Consider the following 23,399-nt stretch of genomic DNA (forward strand, 5'->3'; position numbering starts at 1 on the left):
AAAGAATATTTTCAAACTAACACAGAAGAGATGAGAAGAATTAAGTTTTGGCAGCTATGTCAAGTGTTTTCTTTTCAAGGCTGCTTTTCAGCTCTTGTGTGTTCAGTTATCTTAAGATTTTCTGTGCATACAAGAAAAAGCCTACTTAATTCTAAACAAAAGTAAAGCTAAAAGTGCAGGATACATCCTGGCTATGGAAACAGAGTAATCAGGAGTTCTCAGAAGATATTCTAAAGTGTAACATACTCTCTTAATTATACCCTCTAACTAGAATGCTTACAATGTTCCCACCTTCAGCAACACAAGAAGTTTGCAAAAACTAAAATAAGAAACACACACACTTGCAAAAATGCTATTCAGAGCAGAATAATCTTGATGATGCGAAACAGCATTTCCATTCCAGTTTTGCAACAAGCCATATTTGATTGATCCATCCAATCTTAGTGCCTGCATTTAGACATTCACCCATGGTTTCAGAAGCCAGTTTGATGAGGCAATGGATAAGCATCAAGGACACAAAACCTCTCCCTCATCTCTCCCTTCTTCTCATCATATCTTGGCTTCGACACAGAGATCCGGGCTTACATTAATACAGATTTCCCCATTATGTCCAAATCAGAAAACCCTGGTTTAATAAACAAACCAGGATAATCAGAAAGGATGTTGATTTCTTAACTGACATTAAACCAGAATTCCACAGTTCAGATGTAACTGTAAACTGTGCATCAATGTAAGTAAGGATCCCTGTGCTGAAGTAGTTTTGTGGTGGTTTGTGACAGAGACAGGCAAGAAAAGTAGCACCGAGCCACCACACTCATCCTGTTTCAAAAAACATGATTTACCAGGGGTAGGCAACCTAAGGCCCATGGGACACAAGCGGCCCACAGGGGTCATTTAACCGGTGCACTGTGCTAAACCGACGCAGCGCAGTGCCAGGACTCACCTCTGTGGCATCAGAAATCGTGTCTGTGCATGCGCAGACACCGAAAATCATGTCTGCACAGATGCCGACGCTGGAAATCGCGGGCGTGTGCGCTCATGCACACGCACGATCTGGCCCACGGAGGGATCTCCACCGGAGTGAACCAGCCCAGGCAAGGTAAACCTTGCCAACCCCTGGTTTAAGAAGTGGGAAAATCTCTTAACATGACCAGTATATTATGGTTTGTTTGAAAGCAGCCCAGATATCAAACCAAGATTATTTTTCTCAGAACAACTCTACATGCAATATTCTGGGAAATAAAAATGGAAGCTGGGCCACTGAGAAGCAAGCTGTGCTGTTGCTGCAGAAGAAGTGCTGCAGCTGACAGTGAAAGCTGTCTCAAATAACTCTGAAACTTGCCCTGTTTGCATGGCACTATTTTATGTCAGTCATTGATTTTAGGTTTTGCTACAATTCTAACCTTTACAGTTGACCAATTTGACTTGCATTGTGCTCAATTTTTTATGATAATAATTAATTTTATGAAACGACATATGTCAAAAAGTAGAGAAAAAATCATGGAAAAATATTGTACTTGAACGTTTTCCAACCCACATCACTAGAGAAGTGTGGCAAGAGGGAAAAGGAGTTAAAAAGAAAGGATAAGGAAGATTGTTCCCAAAGGTGTAATGAGAGCTATAGTGTGTTTGAAAAAGGATGTTTTTTCCCCTGATTCTCATTTTTTAAAGCCATTACAACTGGCAGTGGCCCATCTTTACATCTTCTGGCAGCAATTCCATGTCTCTGTACACAGAGTTACACATACTCAAGACAAATTGTACTGCTGTGGCAGTAAAACACATCCATGTTGAATAAAAATAATTATTAGAATGGTGTTATTGGTGGAGTGGAGGGGACAGAAGAGAAGTGTTTTTGAAATAACCGATCCTGAAAGGAAAAACTAGATACTGAGGGAAATTTCTTTTAAAAACTTTGCTTTACAATTTTAAGTTTTATGGAACTTATATTCATAAAAATGGAGCTTCTGTTCAAAAAAAATCTAAACACTAAGCACAAGGTTCAAGCATCTACACAATTCTAAACAACGGAAGTCTAAAGTTCCAAACGAACTCATTCACTCTAAAAGATCTTAATCAGGCACCCTTCTTTCTGCACGCGCACCTTCTGAGGTGAAGTGGATGGTGACACAATATAGGGTCTTTCTGGTGGTGGCATGAAGATCATGGAGCACTCAGCTGGCACTTAAGTTGCTAACTTTTAAGCACCAGGTAAAACAATCCTATTCTCTGAAGCTTTTAATAAACTGCTGCATTTTGCTACCTTGGCTGTTCTTTCACGGACATTTCTACTTTTATTGCTGTTTCTGATTTTACTGTTCTACTGATTTTGATTTTTAAGCTGATTGCTTTTAAATTTTGCCATTAGTTATCTCAGAACCTTTTAGTAAATAAAGCGAAATTGTAGTTCTACTTTAAATCACTGAATAGCAGTGACAGCTTGCACAGCAGACTTCTACTTGAGCAATGGAACATCCTCCCCAAGCTCCCTGTGAATTCTCATAAACTGCAGCAGATTTTGGGGTACACAGTGGGAGGAGAGGTTAAAGAAGTCCCATTACACAAGTGGAACTCTGTTCACACAGCACCAGATACAAACAAGTGTTCATACAAGATAAAAAGAAGGGGAGCTCTCTCAATCTGTCAACTCAATATTTGAAATCTTTAATTCCTGATGTTTTATGAGACATCTTTTGTTCTTTATTTTGTGCTTTTTTTAAATGGTAGAAGAAAGAAATAAAACTGGAGTGAAATGAGCATCCTCTGGCCCCTAGCTGGACATCAAAACATAGCGTAAATACAATCAAAGCCATTCCATTTTTATTTTTAAAAATGTTTGTTACAGTACCATAGCCTAACTATTTTTCCTTCATGCATTTTGGACTCCAGTTCCCATCATCCTTGACCACTGGCCACACCGAGAGTGTACTACACAGAGAGTAATTTGTGCAAAATACATTTTAATGTCTTGTATCCCTGCTCCAGCATCCTAGCTGCACTGCTCATAGAAATAGTGCCACACCAGCAAGCTCCTTTAATATTTGATAGTCTCTTGATGCATCATCTGCATGAGCAGCATTTTTAAGAGGGGAGAAAAGGTGAAACCTACAAACTCTCCAGGGTCTGGTCATGATTTCTAGCTGTGAAACTTACAGTATTTGGGTATTTCATTCAACTCCCCACTTATGCTTACAAGTAACAGCTGGAGAAGCCGCTACCTCAAGGAGACAGCAAAAGGTATGGAATAAGAATGACCTAATTACTATAAATTTGCTGTGGGGCTTTGGGAGCAGTGTTAGAAACTCAGATATAGAAGCTAGGTGCCAAATGGCACCTTAAACTGGGGTTGCAGTTGCCAAAACAGAATGTTTAGTTGTCATTTTGGGGCAAGACGGATCTAGAATCTTATTTTTCAAATTATGGACTGATTGTGATCGATTATCAGTTAAACATCTGGCTAGTTCAGATGACAAGCTTGAGCTAGGTTAAGAACTTTGAGAACTTAACCTAAAAAAGTTACTTGATTAAGGGACAGTCCACATATATACAAGCCGATTCCTAAATCTTTTTCTTAATGGTCCATTCATAACATAAGAGTATTCTTCACAACTGTGAGCAGGTCAGTGGGATGGGGTAAGTGAAGATAAGTGAAAACCATTAACTATAACCTTTCCACTGCTCCTGCTCAGGCTGCACAGAAGCAGCATTTTGGTTCCTGAAATTCACTGATTGTGCAGATAAAATATAACTGATAGAATTTTACAGGATGTGGTATTAGTGTGTGAAAACAGTCCAGATCCAATGATCCCCAGGCATGCACCTCCAGGTGGAGATGTCAGGCCCCATCCTGGCACCCAGGCATCTCCACTTGGTCGCAGAGTAACTTATAGCCAGGTGCAAAATGCACCTGGAGCCTATAGAATTTTGAACACTATTTAGGGGCATAATGGAAATTCCTTTTCAACATACCATCATAGGAAAATTGGAGCATTAATATTTTTAAAATAGTATCCAGTGTGAATGTGACACCTATATAGTACCACTCATGGGACAGGTAGAATTTGCTGTGTTTCTCTGTTACATATATTCAGCGGCAACTCAGGCTTTATTACTGGATAATGCAGCAGCACTCACAGGCTCAGGAATAAGGTGGTTACAAAAATCTCAGTGAATTCCCAAATGAACAACTGATAGAAAGAATCCTACCCCCTGGGAGCATTATCCTTATACGCCTTTTATGTTCATATATATTACCCTGGCAGGTTTATAGCTGACCTTGTGTTTGTTTACATGCAAATTAATACCACTTAGTTCAATGAGACTTCCTTCCAAGTAATTATGCAAGGAATAACTAAGTTTGTGGACACCTTGAGAATTAACAGAATAAGCATTCATGGACTAGAGCCAACTTCATCCGATCGTTTGTAATGCACAAAGGCTTGTGCCACAAAATACATGCTAATCTCCAAAGTACCACAAGGCTATGGTGACTAACACAACTACCCACTCTGGAATTAACATAAAGGAGTACAGAAAGCCCTAATGAACTCTGGAACTCACTAAAAAGGAAGCATACCTAGGATTGAGCTGTCAGTTTGTCTAGTAAAGAGCATTCCCACGTCTGGTATGTTTACCTAGGTGCCTTACATCAGGAAATATATTTTCCAAAGTAAAAAAAGACTGTCTAAAAACTGTTTTTAGCCAAGCTGGCAAATACAGTCCCAACAGATTGCATATTTAATGGCAAAGTAATTACTGTTGCTTTTGAAATTAATTTCCTAGCTTGATTTTCATTGAAGTCAAAACTAGCTGCCCTAGCAGTACAGCAGAAAAAGGATGCAGCAATCCAGCATGAATATTTTATTATATTCCTAACACTCAGGGTGACACCCCCCCCCCCCATTTTATATTCACAGCGATACTGTATGCTGGGGTTAACCTGGGAGCTGTGACTAGCCCAAGGTTACACAATGAGTTTCATGGCCAAGTAGGAATTTGAAATCAGTCCCTCTCCACCCAAATATCACTACATCATACATTATATATAAGCATACTCATTTTATACAGTTTACAATATACTAACTAAAAGATAACCAGTACATATTAATGGTAAAAGTTTCCGGCCATACACATATATTTATGAAAAATTGCTATGTTCATCCTGTATATTTAAAAATGTGACATCTTAATATTGGGGTCCCAATGACTGGATCTCCAGCCTTTGGCAGCCTGACATCATTCACCAGCAAATTAACAAGCATACACAATCTTTAACCCTCTATACCCTACCAAATTCCTGTTTTTCTCAGCAGTAATATAATAGCTAACTGGTCCTCTGTAAAATACACAGCCACAAACTCTCTGTAATCCAAAGGTATTTATACTGAAATTCTGAGTAATCTAAAGAGCTAGCCAACATCAATTTTTTTCTTAGATAAAATAATTCACCTTACAATCAGAGTTCAAATGCTCTGATTTCTTATTCCCACTTGAGCTCACACATAGATCCAATATAAATTATGTAACGTATAGAAGAAACAGTATAGCCAAATTCAAATGAGCCTTCATTTAATAACTTCAGCAAGCATGCAGGCCTTCTGTTAACTAAAGTTGTCCATTTCATCTGAACTGAACCAAGAACAATGGTTAAGGGCTTCAGAACAAGTCATTATATTATACCAGACTTGAAGTTAGCTTTTTCTCCTGGCTTGTTCTGAGGCAATCAACGAGTATGCTTAACCTGGATAAGAGGCGATATGATAGCCATCTTTAACTATCTAAAGGGCTGTGTCATGGAAGATGGAGCAAGCTTGCTTTCTCCTGCTAAGGAAGGTAGGACCCGAATGGACCAATGGATTCAAGTTACAATAAAGGAGATTCCGACTACACATCAGGAAGAACTTTCTGATGGTAAGAGTTGTTCAGAAGGTGGTGGACTCTCCTTCCTTGAAGGTTTTTAAGCATAGGTTAGATGGCCATTTGTAAAGGATTCTTCAGCTGTGATTCCTGCAATGCAGGGGGTTGGACTAGATGACCCTCAGGGACCCTTCTATGATTCTGATTCTATTATTATTAATCCAAGATACGATCATCCGAATGCAGTCAATATACCTAGTTTTGATTGTAAGGGAAGCATATTAAATCCATATTTGATTATAAAGTAAGCATCTTTAGAAACGTTTTTTCTACAATACATGAGGAAGTCTGTAGAAATTCTCATAAATATGGAAGTATAGCATAACATTTGGAGAAAAGAATAATTTGTGGCAAAATCCTGCTAATTTTTGTACTCTGTCAGGTTATTGATTATGGAAAACACAGCAGAACTAGACTAAACTTTATGCATTAAAAAGTTAACTTAAACAATCATTTTTCCTTTGAAAATCAGAGAGCCATATAAATCAACTATCCTTCCTCAAAGGAATATTTGGTATTACATGTGCATATTATTTTCCTATGAAGATGCACTATGGTAAACAAATGCATAAAGCTTGAAGTTCAAGAATATACTTGCACATGGGTTTTTTGTTGTTTTTATCAAATGCCTTTCTAGGTCTCCCCTCCAATCCAGTTCAACTCCCCAAAATGTTCATCAAAGCAAGCAAATGCAGAGGAATTGTAAAAAATTGAGGCAGATTCCTTTTCACACACAAATACAAGAAGCATTCTTCTACTTCCACTGCAGCAAAAAGAATAGTTGTGAGATGTCTGTGAACAAGTATTTCTTCTAACAGTATGTGAAACAGCTTCAGCAAATCAGCTGTAGAGTATCTGAAGCTTCTGCTCACCACAATACAGGAAGTGGGAGATGAGGGAAGAGACAAAAAAGAAATAAAATACTGAATAAACTGACCAATATATCCTATTTTTATTTTATTTTCAGATACAAAAATATAAAAATCTATTCCAGTCTGGTCTCTGAAATGGAAATTAACATTTCCTGAAATATGGGGAGCCTTTTCATTTTGCCCAAAATGAACTCATACTAATTCATATGGCTGAAAATACTTTTAAGATATGCAGACTTCACAGATGCAATAAAAAAAACTGTTCTTTGCAGGAGACCTGAACATTTCATACCTTTTGCATAAAGGGATATTAATTGCATATATTTCTGAGTATGCATGGTCATGATCAAGCTGTACATTTCACTTGCTTTATTCATCAGAACTTATGTCCGAAAACAGGTGTGCTCAGGAGTCACTCAACTTTTCCAAACTGATTGCTGGCTAAATATTATCTCACACACAATTACAAGGAAGCAAACTCCATTAAACTTGGTGGATAAGACCACACAGTTGCTATCTAAAATGTGTTATTTGCCAGTGGTGCAATCCTATACAGTACATGTCTACACAGAAGTAAGCTCCATTAAGTTCAATAGGCCTCTCTCAGGTAATTGTGTACAGGATTGCATTATTAATTACAGCTTCCAGCCTGATCTTAACTATGTTGACTGCTGTAAGTTCCACTCATTTCAACGTGGCTTACTCCCAAGTAACTATTTAGCTAGGATCGGAGACCTTGCTAAGGGGAAATCAACACTCCCAAACCAAGAATATCCAGTCCGCGATTGTAAAGAAGTCCCACCACTATCAATCAATAGCACCAGCAGACAGACATAGGAATGGGCTGTTTGTTTACAATGGCCACACATTTCTTGGAAATTAATTGAAACAATTTTCCGAAGGTCTAATTCCCCCCAAATCACAAAATCTAATAAAGGCTGGTATGCTGTTCTTTTTTAAAAGAAAAACTTAAAAGCAATCCTCCATGAAACTGAAGGAAAGAGAAGTGTCCTCCCTGTGTTTGTGTGTACTGGCAAGCTCTCCCCCTTGCAAATTCCTCCATGTTCCAGGATTTGGGCAAGGAAGGAAGGAAGGAGCGAGCGAGCTGCGCCCCTTCCCGGGGCCTCGTCTCCAGGCCAGCCAGGCCTTGCCCTCCCCCAGAGATGCGCGCCGTACACACAAACACGCGACACGCGGACGTGCTGGGACCTTCCTTCCCCCGAAGCTCCGGGGCCACTTCGGGGCCTCCGCCTCACCTCTCGCCAGGGAGCACAAGCCGCAGACCAGGAGGCTCCTCAGGACGGCGCCCATCTTCGCTCCTCGGCCTCTCACCGGCGGCGGCGGCGGCGGGGAGGCGGAGGAGGAGGCGGCGGCGGCGGCGGCGGGAGCAGCGGCGGCGGAGAGCGGGGGCAGCAGCACCTCGGCCGCCCTCTCATACTTTCGGGGTGCGGGGGGGGGCCGCACAAAAGGAACCGCCGCCCCGAACCTGGTCCTCTTTGTTTCTCTTAAAGGGCTGCTCGGCCCTCGGCCCCCGGCCAGGAGGGGGAGAGCGGCGGGGAGAAGCCCTCGTCCTCCATGCCCGCTGCGAAGCCACCGGGCTGCTCCTCCTCAGGCCGCGCTCCTTCCTCCTCAGGCAGCCTCCTCCTCCTCCTCCTCCTCCTCGGGAAGCCGAGAGAAAGGCAAGGCGCAGCAGCAGCAGCAGCAGCACAGCCCCTTCTCGGCCGCCGCCGCCGCCTCCTGGATCCCCGGTGCAAAGCCAGGGAAGATCCCTCCTCCTCCTCCACCTTCGGCAACTATGGGGCGCCTCGCATCTGGGCCCGCGAAGAGCCCCCCTTTTCTGGGAAGAGACGCCCCGAAGGCCGCCCCGCCAAGCTCCCCCGGGAAAGGGGGCGACGCGGCAGCCGCATTCCTGAGGGACTCCTTCGCCGCCTCGCTCGCTCTCGCCGCCAATCAGGCAATCGGGTCCTGGGCTCCAGAATCTCACGCTCTGGACCGGAGGAATGTCGGAACTACTTTCGGGGACGCGGGCTGCGCGGCGAGAGCGGCACAAAGAGCGGCGGCGGAGGAGGAGGCGGCTTCCCTCTCTCTCTCTCTCTCTCTCTCTCTCTCTCTCTCTCTCGGCGGCGCTTGGTGAAAGTTCTGCGCGCGAGCGAAGGCGAGGCTCCAACCTGGCCAGCCGGGCAGGCGGCGGCTTACATAACTGGACGGGAAAAGGGCGCGCCGAGGGGGGCCCAACACTGGGGGGGGGGGTCGTGCGTGCATGACGTCACACACGCCCCCCCCCCGCCGGGCAAGGCCTCCCTGCGAGGGGCGCCCGAGCGCCTGCCGCCCCCCCCCCCGGCCCCCTCAGTCTCGGAGGGCGCAGCGCCCCGTTTCGAAATGCGGAGGGGGTGGAGCCCCCTTCTGGCGCCCCTGCCGCTCACCTGGCAGGGTTGCTTTCAAGGAGATACCGGTACCTACAAATTCACGTGCATTTCGGAAGTACTGCGCAGGTAACCCTAACGGGAGAACCAGCCTTGGCATTAGCTTTACCTAAACTCCAGCATGGCTGCACCTCCCTCCTTCAAACATCAAGACAATAATATTGGCTTATCTTTAAGAGGATCCATGTAAGGATTACTGCATCTATGTATATGAATCTTAACAGTACTGAAAATGCTATATAAATGGTAAACATGCAATCTACAGAATTTCCCTGTTCTATACAGCTGTCCTCTTTTGGAATGGGATAAGATATACCATATTAATTGCAACTTATCCCTCCAGGTTCCAAGGCGTGGGTTGCACACAGTTTTAAAATCCCATCCTTGGGAGCAAAATTAAAAGCATAGGAATTGGGCTGTAAAACCTTGTTTTGAGCAAGTCTAGCTAGGAAATAAGCTAGCTCTCCCTTTCTTTCTTTCTTACTTCACTTAACAAAGAATCAGGCAACAACTTGGGAAGTAAATTTAAAAAAATATAATTTACTTGTTTATAATCGTGCATTGGTTCACAGCAGCAGCAGTAAAAACTATGCAGGCAAAATACTTATACTTTACAGTATATCACACTCTAACCAGCTTCAGGCATGTGATTAAAGCTAGAGCAAGTTGAGGCATGTCTGCATCGCAATACTGGTCAAAGTAAAAGAGGAGAGGAATACGGTGGTACCTCGGGTTAAGAACGGTCTGGTTTAAGAATGATTTTGTTTACAAACTCCACAAAACCAGAAATAGTGTCTTGGTTTGAGTATTATGGCAACTCTGTGGGCCTTACCTGAGCCAAGTGCAACCCCTTGTTGACTGAAGCGGGGGTCGCTAAGGAGTTTGCGTCCTTTGGGTTGTGTACTTCTTGTAGGAAGGCAATGTGTGGTTTCATGGCGTTTACATATGAGGTGATGCATTTTCTTTTGATAGGGTTTCCCAGCCCCCACATTTAATGTAATTGCTTTTAAGCTTTTTTAATCTTGCTTATCTACTTTATAGGATGATTCCCTGCCAACTCACCTGGGTTGCCCTGTGGACAAACGTCGGCTCCCTCGGCCAGTAAAGCGAGATGAGTGCTGCAATCCCAGAGCCATCCGTGACTGGACTTAACTGTCAGGAGTCCTTGACCTTGACCTTTAAAGGACCACCGCGGGGGGCATTACTATTGAAAGTGGGTGGGGAGGTTTATGTAGGTAGGTATGTGATTTATTATTATTACTTAGGGGAGAAAAGAAAAGAGAGGAGAGGGGGGATGGAGGGGGGAATTTAATTATTATTATTATTATTATTTATACCCCGCCCTCCCCAGCCAAGGCTGGGCTCAGGGCAGCTAACAAGCAATAATAAAAACAAGTTGAATGAATACAACTTAAAAACAAGATTAAAATACAACAAATACAAAAAAAAATACAAATATTAAAATGCAGCCTCATCACAGGAGGAGAAAGGAAAAAGAAAGGGGGAGTGAATCAAATTGGCTCCAAGCCAATGACCAGGCAGAACAACTCTGTCTTACAGGCCCTGCAGAAGTCAGATCCTGCAGAGCCCTGGTCTCATGAGGCAGAGCGTTCCACCAGGCCGGAGCCAGTGTTGAAAAGGCCCTGGCTCTGCTTGAAGCTAATCTTAATTTCCTTAGGACCCGGGACCACTAGGGTGTTGCTATTTATGGACCTTGAGGCTCTCCATGGGGCATACCGGGAGAGGCGGTCCCGTAGGTATGACGGTCCTAGGCCGTGAAGGGCTTTAAAGGTCAAAACCAGCACCTTAAATCTGACCCTGTACTCCACCGGGAGCCAGTGCAGCTGGAAAAGCACTGGGTGAATATGCTCCCATGGCAGAGACTCCATGAAGAGCCTTGCTGCTGCATTCTGCACCCGCTGGAGCTTCTGGGAACAGCTTTAAGGGCAGCCCCGTGTAGAACAAATTATAGTAGTCAAGCCTGGAGGTGACCGTCACATGGATCACTGTGGCCAGGTCGGGGCGGGAAAGGTAAGGGACCAACTGCTTGATGCGGCAAAGGTGGAAAAATGTCGCTTTGGCTGTTGCTGTAACCTGCGCCTCCATGGAAAGGGAGGCGTCAAGGATTACACCCAAACTCTAAACGGAAGGCAATGGCACTAATTGGGCCCCCGCAAGAGAAGGGAGTTGGGCCCTCATCCCCATGCCATCCTGACCCAGCCATAGGACCTTTGTCTTCGAAGGATTTAGTTTCAGTCGGCTCCCACGAAACCATCCAGCCACAGCTTCCAAGCATCTGGTCATTGTGTCCGGGGCCGAGTCGGTGTGGCCATCCATCAGCAGATAGAGCTGAGTGTCATCAGCATATTGGTGACAGCCCAGCCCATAGCTCCAGACAATCTGGGCAAGGGGGCACATAAAGATGTTAAAAAGCATCAGGGAGAGGATTGCGCCCTGCGGCACTCCACACACCAAGGTGTGGCACGACAACATCTCCCTCCCTAGTGCCACCCTCTGTCCCCAACCAGAGATAAAAGAGCACAGCCATTTACGGGCTATGCCCTGTATCCCCATGTTGGCGAGGCGATGGTCCAGAAGATCATGATCAACCATGTCAAAGGCTGCTGACAAATCTAAAAGGATTAGTAGTCCTGACCCGCCTCGATCCAGTTGTCTACGGAGATCATCTGTTAGGGCAACTTTAGGATCCAGTACATCCCGGGAGAGCAGAACATGAGAGCGGATGCACTATCTTGCAAACTGGAGTACTGGGAGGAAGAGAGACCTCCCGTGGCCAGGCTCATGTTCCCAGAGGACAAATGGACTTGTGGAGGTGCACTGGCAAAGGAAGCTGAACTAATGCAACTGACCAGACATGATGCCTTTGCTCAGAGGAAGCTGAACAAACTCAAGGAGGGAGTGGGAGCAGAGGGGGGCTTTGAGGAGAAAGGGGGGCTGTTGTTCTACTGGGGTGCACTGTATGTGCTGGGAGAGTCCCTAAGGGCCAAAGTTCTCAAACAGCTCCATGACAACCCTACTGCGGGGCATTTTGGGCAACACAAGACCATGCTGTTGGTTACGATCGACTTTTGTTGGCCCAAAGTGAGGGAGGACATGCGGGAATATGTGTGAGGTTGTGACACATGTCAGAGGGCGAAAGGAGAGAGGGCAGCTCCGGCTGGGTTACTAGAACCTTTGCCCACACCCAGGAGGCCATGGGAGGTGGTGTTCATAGACTTTATAACGGACCTGCCCACATCCAGAGGTAAGATGGCAGTCATAGTCATGGTGGATCTGTTGACCAAGATGTGTCACTGTGGCATGTTTCCATGCAGTGACAGCGGAGGAGACCGCCAAGATGTTCATGGAGCACATTTTTCGACTGCATGGGGTTCCTTCAAGAGTAATTTCTGATCGGGGGAGGCAGTTCACCTCATGTTTTTGGCACAAGCTCATGAGTTTGTGGCAGGTAGAGGTGAGCTTCTCAACAGCGAGGCACCCAAAACCAATGGACAAGCCGAGAAAGCAAATGCCATTTTGCAGCAGTACTTCTGCTGCTGTGTCAGTCAGAGACAGAATGATTGGGTGGAGAGGTTAGCACTGGCAGAATTCACCTACAACAACACTGAAAATGTGTCCACAGGGATGAGTCCCTTTCTTGCAAATTACGGATGTCACCCCAGGGCTTTTCCAGGGCAGGGGGGGGGGAGACGTGGAGTGTGCCGGCCACAGAACAATTTGCGGAAGAGATGGAGGCCATACACCAACAGCTCAAATTGAACCTGGAGAGGGCCAAAGAGGTGTGCAGAGGCAGACAAGCATCAAAGACCGGGGGAGGTCATCCAGGTGGGGGATAAGGCGTGGTTGTCAACTTCTTTCTTGTAGTTTGGATCCATTGCTCCGTGTCCGCTTCTATGGAGCAGCAGAAAACAACCTTTCTCCCTCCTCTATGTGACATCCTTTTATATATTTGAACATGGCTATCATATCACCCCTTAACCTCCTCTTCTCCAGGCTAAACATGCCCAGCTCCCTTAGCCGTTCCTCATAAGGCATCGTTTCCAGGCCTTTGACCATTTTGGTTGCCCTCCTCTGGACACGTTCCAGTTTGTCAGTGTCCTTCTTGAACTGTGGTGCCCAGAACTGGACACAGTACTCCAGGTGAGGTCTGACCAGAGCAGAATACAGTGGCACTATTACTTCCCTTGATCTAGATGCTATACTCCTATTGATGCAGCCCAGAATTGCATTGGCTTTTTTAGCTGCCACGTCACACTGTTGGCTCATGTCAAGTTTGTGGTCAACCAAGACTCCTAGATCCTTTTCACATGTACTGCTCTCAAGCCAGGTGTCCCCCATCTTGTATTTGTGCCTCTCCTTTTTTTTGCCCAAGTGCAATACTTTACATTTCTCCCTTTTAAAGTTCATCTTGTTTGTTTTGGCCCAGTTCTCTAATCTGTCAAGGTTGTTTTGAAGTGTGATCCTGTCCTCTGGGGTGTTAGCCACCCCTCCCAGTTTGGTGTCATCTGCAAATTTGATCAGGATGCCTTTGAGTCCATCATCCAAGTTGTTGATAAAGATGTTGAATAAGACCGGGCCCAAGACAGAACCCTGTGGCACCCCACTAGTCACTCTTCTCCAGGATGAAGAGGAACCATTGATGAGCACCCTTTGTGTTTGGTCAGTCAGCCAGTTACAAATCCACTGAGTGGTAGCATAGTCAAGACTGCATTTTACCAGCTTCTTTACAAGAATATCATGGGGCACCTTGTCGAATGCCTTGCTGAAATCAAGGTAGGCTACATCCACTGCGTTCCCTTCATCTACCAGGCTTGTAATTCTGTTAAAAAAGGAGATCAGGTTAGTCTGACATGACTTATTTTTGAACTCATTGAGGAGTTCAGCCCTTTCTGTGTCCCCTGTTTGCATTTCACCATCTTCTCCTCTGAGTGACCCCACTGTTTCTTTGTTCTTCCTTTTGCTACGGACATACCCATAAAAAGCCTTTTTTGTTGCTTTTAACCTCTCCAGCAAGCCTGAGTTCATTCTGTGCTTTAGCTTTTCTGACTTTGTGTCTACACGTGCTGGCTATTTGTTTGAATTCCTCTTTGGTGGTTTCCCCCCTTTTCCATTTTTTGTACACATCCTTTTTTAATCTTAACTCAGTTAAAAGTTCTTTAGATAGCCACCCTGGCTTCTTTAGGCACCTTCCATGTTTCCGTCTCATTGGTATTGCCTGAAGTTGTGCTTTTACTATCTCCCTCTTAACAAACTCCCAGCCATCATGAACTCCCTTTCCTTTTAGTATTACTGTCCATGGGATCCCACCCAGCACTTCCCTAAGTTTTATGAAGTCGGCTTTCTTAAAGTCAAGAAATTGAGTCCTAGTATGCTTGGCTGCTCCTTTCCGCTGTATAGTAAACTTCAGAAGAGCATGAGCACTCGCGCCTAATGATCCTTCCACTTCTACCCCACTAACCAGGTCCTCAACATTAGTTAGGACCAGATCTAAAATGGCTGTTCCTCTTGTTGCTTCTCCCACTTTCTGGACAATGAAGTTGTCTGCAAGGCCAGTGAGGAATCTGTTTGACCTTATGCTCTTGGCTGAGTTTGACATCCAACAAATATCCGGGTAATTGAAGTCCCCCATTACTACTATCTCCCTTCCTTTTGCATGCTTGGCCATCTGTTCCAGGAAGGCATCATCTATGTCCTCCGTTTGGCTTGGGGATCTATAGTAAACTCCCACAATGAGGTCTCTGTTATTCTTCTCTCCCTTAATTTTGACCCAAATGCTCTCACTTTGACTTTGAGGTTCTAAATCTTAGATCTCTTCACAGGTATACACATCCCTGACATATAACGCCACTCCTCCTCCTTTCTTGTCTGGTCTGTTTCTCTGAAATAGATTGTATCCCTCCATTATTACATTCCAATCGTGGGACTTATCCCACCAGGTTTCAGTGATGCCTATTATGTCATATTTAGTTTGCTGTACCAAGAGCTCAAGCTCATCTTGTTTATTTCCCATGCTTTGCACATTAGTGTACAGACATTGAAGTCCATTAATCATTCCCCCGTGTCTCTTATTTAAGGATTTTTTCCTCCCACCACTAGGTCTGCGTGCTGTTTGCTCCATTTGGTCTATGACATTTGGATGATCATCTTAATCAATTGATAGACTCCTACCTTCAGGAGCACTGTCTCCCTCCCCCACATTAGTCAGTTTAAAGCCCTCCTGATGAGGTTTCTGAGATTTTTGGCAAAAACATTCCTCCCAACCGTTGTGAGGTGCAGCCCATCGCTTGCCAGAAGTCCATCTTCAAGAAACTGCAGTCCGTGATCTAAGAATCCAAACCGTTCCTGTTTACACCATTTGCGAAGCCAGCTGTGTACTTCCACTATTTCCCCCTCTCTCCCTGGGCCACGTCGTTCAACTGGGAGGACAGATGAGATGACAATTTGTGCATTTAATTGCTTCAATTTCCTGCCCAGAGCCTCGTAGTCTCTTTTGATCTTCTGGAGGCTATTGCTTGCAGTGTCATTGGTTCCCACATGAACCAAGAGGAAGGGGTATTTGTCAGTGGGTTTTATGATTCCTTGCAGTCGTTCAGTTACATCTTGGATCTTAGCCCCGGGGAGACAGCACACCTCCCGAGACATCTTGTCAGGCCCACAGATCACTGCTTCTGTTCCCCTCAGTAGGGAATCCCCTATCACCACTACACGCCTCCTCTTAGGTTTGGTCGGGGTTCTTCCGTGAGCTGTCCGTTCCAAGGTCGCCTGGACATACCCTGAGGACTGCCTTTGCTGCTCGTCTTCATATACCTGATCGACTGTAATGAGGGAGAGATCCTCAAATGGAGTCTGTTCTTCGTCTTCCATGCTAGGGGAGAGGACTTCAAAGCGATTGTGTATTTCTAAACAATCAGAGCGAACCCTGGGCCTCCTACTTCTTTGAGTCACGTTTCTCCATATATCTGGCACCTGTGTTGGTGAACTAGCCTCCTTCTCAAGGGTGTCCCCTGTCTCCTCCTTGGTGGAGACGGAGTTCTCTGTTGCTTCCAAGAAGATCTCCAGCTCTCTAATTCTTTGTCTTCTATTAGTTTTCTAGGGAGTTTCCAGCACTGTTCAAGATGGTTCAGCTTTTGTGTCTGCTCTCTGCTTTTGACTCTGGGTCTCCTAAAACTACCAATCTATTTTCCTCTCTTGCACATAAACAGTCAGGGGGAGGTGGGAAGGAAGTCCTTACCTCTTTTGCCATACGGGCTGTCAGCTTCCTAAAATGCCTCCATCTATTTAGTTTCAGTGGCTACAGCCACTAGCTTGCATTTCAGAAGCGGTTGCTTAACAGATTTGGCAAGGGCTGTTTACTTCACAAAAGAACTGGATTGCCCATTTTAGCCATCCTCCTCTTCTGCATAAGCCACTCCAGCAGCTATATTATAACATCACAGGGCTGGAGGGCATCCCAAGAGCTAGAAAAGGTTATAAGAAATAGGCTTGAAAAAGGAAAGTCCTGGCTAGAAAGTTGTACGTAGGGCAGGCAACTGCTTTTCAATTGCTAAATTATTCAGCAGAATTATTAAAACATCTGAAGAAATTTCTTATTATTGTACTGGAATTACTTTAGGCTTCATTGGCAAAACATACTTTTTTCTTTGTTAATGAGAGTGTTTTAACCACCAAGCCCTGAAACATTATTTGTTTGAGCTTACAGAACATTCAAGAACATTCAGCACATGGGTTGTATTAACTATCATGCGAGTCCCTTTTAAACAACAGCAACTGCAAACAGCTTTCTTCTTAGAACTCTATAGAGGAATTCAACATTCTGCCCTGCACATCTCAGGAGACTGTAGACTGCACCTTTAAAATGAAATAATTATATATGTATTGTAATTTATTTCTAGTATTGTAGTATACGTAGATCGGAACAATGGCGGAAGTTCATGCCTCTCAGCTTTGCAGATCAATCCTATTAAGCATGTTAGTGCTGTGGTCTAAACCACTGAGCCTCTTGAGCTTGCTGTTCGGAAGGTCGGTGGTTTGAATCCGTGCAATGGAGTGAGCTCCAGTTGCTCTGTCCCAGCTTCTGCCAACCTAGCAGTTCAGAAGCATACACAGTGCGGTGGGAAGGTAAACTGCATTTCTGTGCACTCTTGCACTCGTCATGGTGTTCCGTTGCGGCAGAAGTGGTTTAGTCATGCTGGCCACATGAACCGGAAAGCTGTCTGTGGACAAACACTGGCTCCCTCAATCTGAAAGTGAGATGAGTGCCACACCCCATAGTCGCCTTTGACTGGACTTTGACATCCAGAGGTCCTTTACGTTTACCTTTATCTTTTAACCTTACAGGAGTAAAACCCACTGTTTAAATGTGAAGACAGACATGATACTTTTAAGTGTCCAAAGTGTATCTTCACACTCCTGGAACACACATACATTTTTCTGCTCAAGATCAAGATCTATACACTGGTGGTGGTGGTATTGAACTCATCTTTTCAAGTGCCATGACACTACCTACCTCTTCTTCAACATCAACTCTCCAAGCTGTTTTGAAATTATTTTTAAGGTGTTTATTAATTGGAGGGGGCATCAGATATATTATGTACATATGCATGTGATCATTTATTTTTTGAAACAAAACAGCAAAGCAGCAGCCAAAGGCTTTGGACATGCCTTCTGGCTTCCTACTCATTCTGTTAATAATGTCATGAATAAACAACACATGACATGGCACCATGGTGCTGTGAAATTCACTGTGGCGGATCAGTTTCATTGGCTTCCACTTATGGGGGACGGCAGCAGAAACAGCCTAGATACGAGACACCTGAAATACAGACTCACATGACCCTGAGGCATGTGTCGACAGACCTAAACTTTTTATACAATCAAAACTGAAGGAATGGGTTTCCCAAACCCTAAAACTGACTGTGCAGGCAGTTTTTAAACTGCACCAAAATCCCCATTTCTCCTTAGCTAAAATGCATAAACTTTAGCCGTTGAGCAAATGCAAAACAAGAACACAGCTCTCTCCCTTATCAGTTTGACGGCAAGACTGGCCTTGACTTTACCAGTAGAACAGACACAGACATATCTTATGTCTTGGCCACAAATGACGCAGAGACCCAAGTCTGGGACTAACGCCAGAGCATGTTCTCGGAAGTAGTGACCTCTTGCTCCAAGATAGGAGTAGGAACAGGAATATCCTTTTATGGTCAGAAGTACAGGAAGGAAGATCCTTTTATGGTTGAGAGTACCAGAGCAGGAACATATGTGATGTCAACCTGTGTACGTACGCCGACGTGGTTGGGCTCCTAGGGGAGGAGTGAGAGGGTGCCTGGAGGATATATAAACTGCATGAAACCTGTCATTTCTTTGGACTTGCTGGGGACTAATCACGCAAGTGCCTTCTGCTATCCGGAGAGCAGAATAAACTCTTTCTTTGAACCAACCTCGGTGTCATTTTGACTTCCTTCCTCCTGTCCCGGAGCAACGCAGACCCAATCAGTGTACTCCAATAAGGCTACAAAACCATCTATTTCAGTTGAGCCTGGGAAAGCAACCCCTCTATGACCCCTATATTCTGTACCATAAAATTCAGGGTATTGAATTCTGAACCTGTTGCATTTTCCAAAGGAAATCCCATGTTGAGCACATTACAATAATCAAATCTTGTCATTACCAGGGAATGTATCACAATATCAAATTAAAACATAGGCACATTATAATTTATGAGAAAATGAATGATTAGACCAGCTTTCTCAACCTTGGGGGGGGGGGGGTGTCTCCAGATGCTGGACTACAACTTCCACCATCCCTGAACACTGCTCCTGCTAGTTGGGATGCTGCAAGTTGAAGACCAACAACATCTGGGGACCCAAGGTTGAGAGGCTGGACTAAACCTTAGAATTCCATTCTTATAATAATTTTGATTATGTTTTCTAGCAACTTTTGCTCATTTTTCTCATTTTAGTGTTTACGAAAAACACAATACCTTTAAGATGATCTCAAAGTAACTTACACAGAACAAAATATCTATTTAATCACAGCACATTAAGAGATTTTGCCTTTGAACAATTAAGTTTTACATTCAATTTTTCTTCTTTTCAGCATAAAGCTTCAAAACAATCCCCTCACCCACTGATTTGTAGGCACTTGTGGTCTATCACACTTGCGGGAATACAGGAAAATATACAATCAGCACTTTGTAACAGTTGTGGGATTTTGATTTTTCACCACAACGTTAAGAACTATGGCATTATTTTGATCTTATAGATGGAGCTGCAATTCCCCTCGAAGACCATGTCTGCAGCTTGAAGTGCTCTTGAGCTTGTTGCTTGTAGCAGTGGCTCGGACCGCATTCTATCATCTCAGGCTTGTACATCCCCTGTGGCCACCAGCTGCTGCCCTAACTTGGGTGGCATAACCTGACCTTGATCACCTCTGCTCTGTTATTTTCAACTGGATTATTGCAATTTGAACTAACTGGGGCTGCTTCTAAAGATGGCTAAGAACCTTCAGCTGTTGCAGCAGGTTGCAGACTGGACTGGATATGTGACACCAATTTTGGGTCAATTGCATTGGCATTTATTAATATTTAAGACCTTAAATGGTTTGGGACCAGGTTACCTAAAGGACAGCCTGCACATGTCTGACTCTGCCCATAATCTAAGTTCTGCTTGGATAACTCTCTGGATAACACAGAAGAGTGTATGAGACTTTGTACCAGCTACAACAGTTTAACATCAAAGCACTAGAAACATCTGTTGGGTATATAAATTGAAACAGACTAGCTAAAACAAAATTTAATACCATTCCAAATAATGAAAACGTAGAATACAAATCAGTGTTACCGTAAGCCCGGATGTATTGCTATTAGAATATATTCTAAGACACACAAATTTCCAAGAGGAAATTTAAATAAATTATTATTTAGATAATAGATTTCTAATAGGAAATTAACCATCAGATTTGCTAATTTAAGAAAAGTGGGAGCATAAATTTAAGGATTTAAAAGATAACAGAAGAATGGTAACCGGAATGAGATAGCTCAAATTGTGGAAGGATGGTTACCACCATGGTTTCAATATTTCCAGCAAAGGAGTATTGCTTTTGGCAGCTATAAGTCCTACATGGATGATAATGAAGATGACAGCATGAGCATGGGAAGTGCTAATAAAAATAATAAGTTGAAGGGTCTGCTAGCAAAAGAACCCCAACCCCCCTGTGGGCTGTTGGTGGAGTCAGTAGCCAGGTTAAGGTGGGGAGCGACAACTGGATTTCACCATCTAAGACTCAAGACAACCCTGGATGTAGTGTTTTGTGAGATATCACCGAGTTGATCAATATGTTAAGCTCAATTTAAACTTTTGCTGTTGGTATTTAAGTCCCATCAGGCTGAATGGAATGTATAAAGATTCTAGGTTCGAATGCTAGACGTGTTTTGCAGTAAACATGCATCTAACACATATGTGGTGTGATTGCCAGTGTACCTCTGAATTTTGGAGATGAGTCTTGCATCGCATAATGTGAGACTCTATCCTATGTTGATTTTATTTAATTGGATCAATGAGAAGGTATCTGCAGAATCAGTAAAGATTTTCTTGACTGCAGCAGTGGAAAGATTCTCCAACCATATGGGAATGGCTAAGGAAGTGTCTTGCATGAGCAGAAATGGACAAATTGACCTATTTGATTTATAAGAGGAATGATATGTTCTATAATTCAAATTTACAAAACATAATTTGGGCATTTTTTATATATTGTGATGCTGATTTTAGTAATATCAGATTTATTCGTGTAAATTATTATTTCTGGGTAAATCATGATTTTATAAATAAAGACATATTTGTTTTGAAAAAGATCTGATTCTTAGGTGGTATTGGTTATGCTGGTGAGCATATGGGACAGGGTCTTAACTCTTCCAGTTAATGTTTGCTTGGCCCCTTCAGTTCTAGAATTCAATAAAACCTTAAACATTTTTTGTTGTTGCCTTGCCTTTACAGAGCTTAGGTCAGTGAACATGTGTATTGCCACAGGTTCTTCACCTCTGGCTTAGAGGCTTCTAGCATTAGCATATTATAAGCCCCTGGAAACAGCGCCTCCCTCCAGCTACCTCTGGCACATGCCTTTTATGCTATGGAGCTTTGGTCTCTTTGAACTTCTTGTAACATAGCCTGCATTTTCATTGCTGAATTCTTCCCCCCTCTCATTTGGAAGTTGCATGTTCCTGTGGTCTGGTGACTAGAAGTACCACACGCATGCTGTGACACACTGCTCAGATTTAAGAGTGTGCATGTCAAGCAAACCATTTTCACTTGTTTCAAGTCCATGTTTCATAATCAAATTACTTTTGAACTTTCCACAAATACAGAGACTCTTAGTGAGGTCTGCCTCGAGCAGTTTGCCAGGCCAAAAGATTTTTCCAAGAACACTGATTGACAGGATGCTCCTCAGATCCTGCTATGAGTAGTCTGCTGCTATGCCAAGAGTCACACCAATCCTGATTCCCAGTGCTCTCTTAGTAGTAAGGAAAACATTCACTGCGGAACAAAGGCCACCATTGCAGTACCAGCAGACCGCGCCACCACATTTCTGGAAACTCCCAACACCACCCACTAATATAATGTTGTTTACGGGGGCATCATAGTAGCCATGTGCAGAAAACACCCATCAATATATACTATGGTGGCCTAATGGACCCAGGACTTTACCTAACCCAGTTCTCACATGGCATATAACCAGGCAGCCAGGAAAGTATCAGTGCTACTCCTTGCGCAAACTACCACAGTGCTGCAGGTAGGAGGCCTGCATGAAGAACGCCAGTTTTGCAGGAGAAAAGTATGAGACTCGCTGCCCAAACCACACAGTGCTGCCTTGCCCCACAACTGGGCAGATGTTCCATTTATATAATCATAGAAGTGTAGAGTTGGAATGCGTTTCTGGTTCTTCGAGGAGGAAAGCAATTTTTCTCCCCTGGATTTTCCATATGATAAGAGTTGCCAGATCTCCAAGACCAAAAAGGAGGGCGGGGGGGGGGGGTCTGGCAGAGCCTAGCTCAGCAGGGGAGCTGCGGGCTCGTCCCTGACTGCCCGCCCCTCGAGGGGCAAGTTTCAAGGCGCTCCCGCCATGCCTCCTGCTCCCCCTCCCAGGCCGCCTCGGCGCGGGGGTCGGCAAGGCGGAGGCGGCTCTGGGCTGCCTCGCCCCGGCCGGGGAGCGCCTTCCGCGCAGTCCAGCAAGCTCCCCCCCCCCCCGACGCAAGTGTTCCATTTTAAGCCGAGAGTTTGATGGCGGGGGGGGGGGGCCGGGGCTCCTTCCTGTGCTCTGGGGATCGCGACCCCCGCCCTCCTCCTGGCGGGGAGCAGGCGCGGCTCCGGGAACCTGGCGCGGGGGACGCGGCATCTCTGGCCGCCCGGGCCGCCCCCCCTTCCCCCCGCTGCTCCCCCGCTCGCCTCCGCCTCTCGCCGCCCCAAGGCGGACACTCCCCTCGCGACCCCCCAGGAGGAAGAGGCGAGCCGGGATGGGGGGCGGCCTGCGGGCTTCCCCCTCGCTCCCGCTGTCACCACCATGCCGCCAACCAAACCCGGACATTTTGCAAAAATCAGAAAAAGCCGCCAGGTTGTCGATTTCACACCCGGAACACCCCCCCCCCTTGTGTCCGGGAAATTCCGGTCACATGGCAACATAACCATGTATGATGGTGTGCTATTATGTGCCACAGAGTCTGTCAACATCCTATCCTTGATGGTAACTGTGAGGACAGTAACCTGGGGCTCTTTCTTTACTCTCATTGGAATGCTTCAACTTGCAGTGTAAGCAAGGCTACCTTCGTGTTGGGGGGCAGAACTTGCTCCTGGGTGGGATGTCCTCCCCCCTCCCCGCCGCCCGTCTCCTGCCTTAGCAAATCCAGGTTGTCAGGGCTGTGCAGTGGCTGCTTCTCAACCACACAAGGATATTGCTCTAGTAGTGTAACTTCTCCACCAGTCCATTGGTGCAAGGTTTCATTTTGAACAACTCTCTTCCACCCAGCAGGCTTGAAATGAGGACAATGAGCTATGAATTATTGGGGGGGGTGTGCACAAACATATACACAATTTAACAGAAAAAGTTACTCAAGGTCTATTTGAGTAAAACTTAGTTGACTACCCATTTTCTATTGTTCAGCATTCAGCCGGTGTTGCTT

The 23,399-nt window shown here is 44.8% G+C and overlaps 1 protein-coding gene and 1 long non-coding RNA gene across 6 annotated transcripts in view; one reads left to right on the forward strand and one right to left on the reverse strand.

Annotated features, from left to right (window-relative positions):
* The window catches only part of LRP6 (LDL receptor related protein 6), a 107,270-nt gene extending 99,074 nt beyond the window's left edge, over window positions 1-8,196 (reverse strand). For all 4 annotated transcript variants that reach the window (XM_028728611.2, XM_028728610.2, XM_028728609.2 and 1 more), the window contains exon 1: window positions 8,045-8,196. In XM_028728611.2, the coding sequence (XP_028584444.2) occupies window positions 8,045-8,099 (55 nt within the window). In that variant the 5' untranslated portion in view covers window positions 8,100-8,196. The remainder of the gene's footprint in view (window positions 1-8,044) is intronic.
* Window positions 8,197-8,857: 661 nt separating this feature from the next.
* Window positions 8,858-22,451, forward strand: LOC114596847 (uncharacterized). Of its 2 annotated transcripts, XR_003706633.2 has the most exons (3): window positions 8,858-9,397; window positions 10,253-10,446; window positions 19,328-22,451. It is a non-coding gene; the product is annotated as an uncharacterized LOC114596847 (long non-coding RNA). The 2 variants fall into 2 exon arrangements; XR_013393335.1 differs by lacking the exon at window positions 19,328-22,451 and having other exon boundaries at window positions 8,858-9,280; window positions 10,253-18,668.
* The last annotated feature ends 948 nt before the right edge of the window (window positions 22,452-23,399 follow it).

This window comes from Podarcis muralis, chromosome 6 (genome assembly GCF_964188315.1).
Source record: "Podarcis muralis chromosome 6, rPodMur119.hap1.1, whole genome shotgun sequence".
Taxonomy (NCBI): domain Eukaryota; kingdom Metazoa; phylum Chordata; class Lepidosauria; order Squamata; family Lacertidae; genus Podarcis; species Podarcis muralis.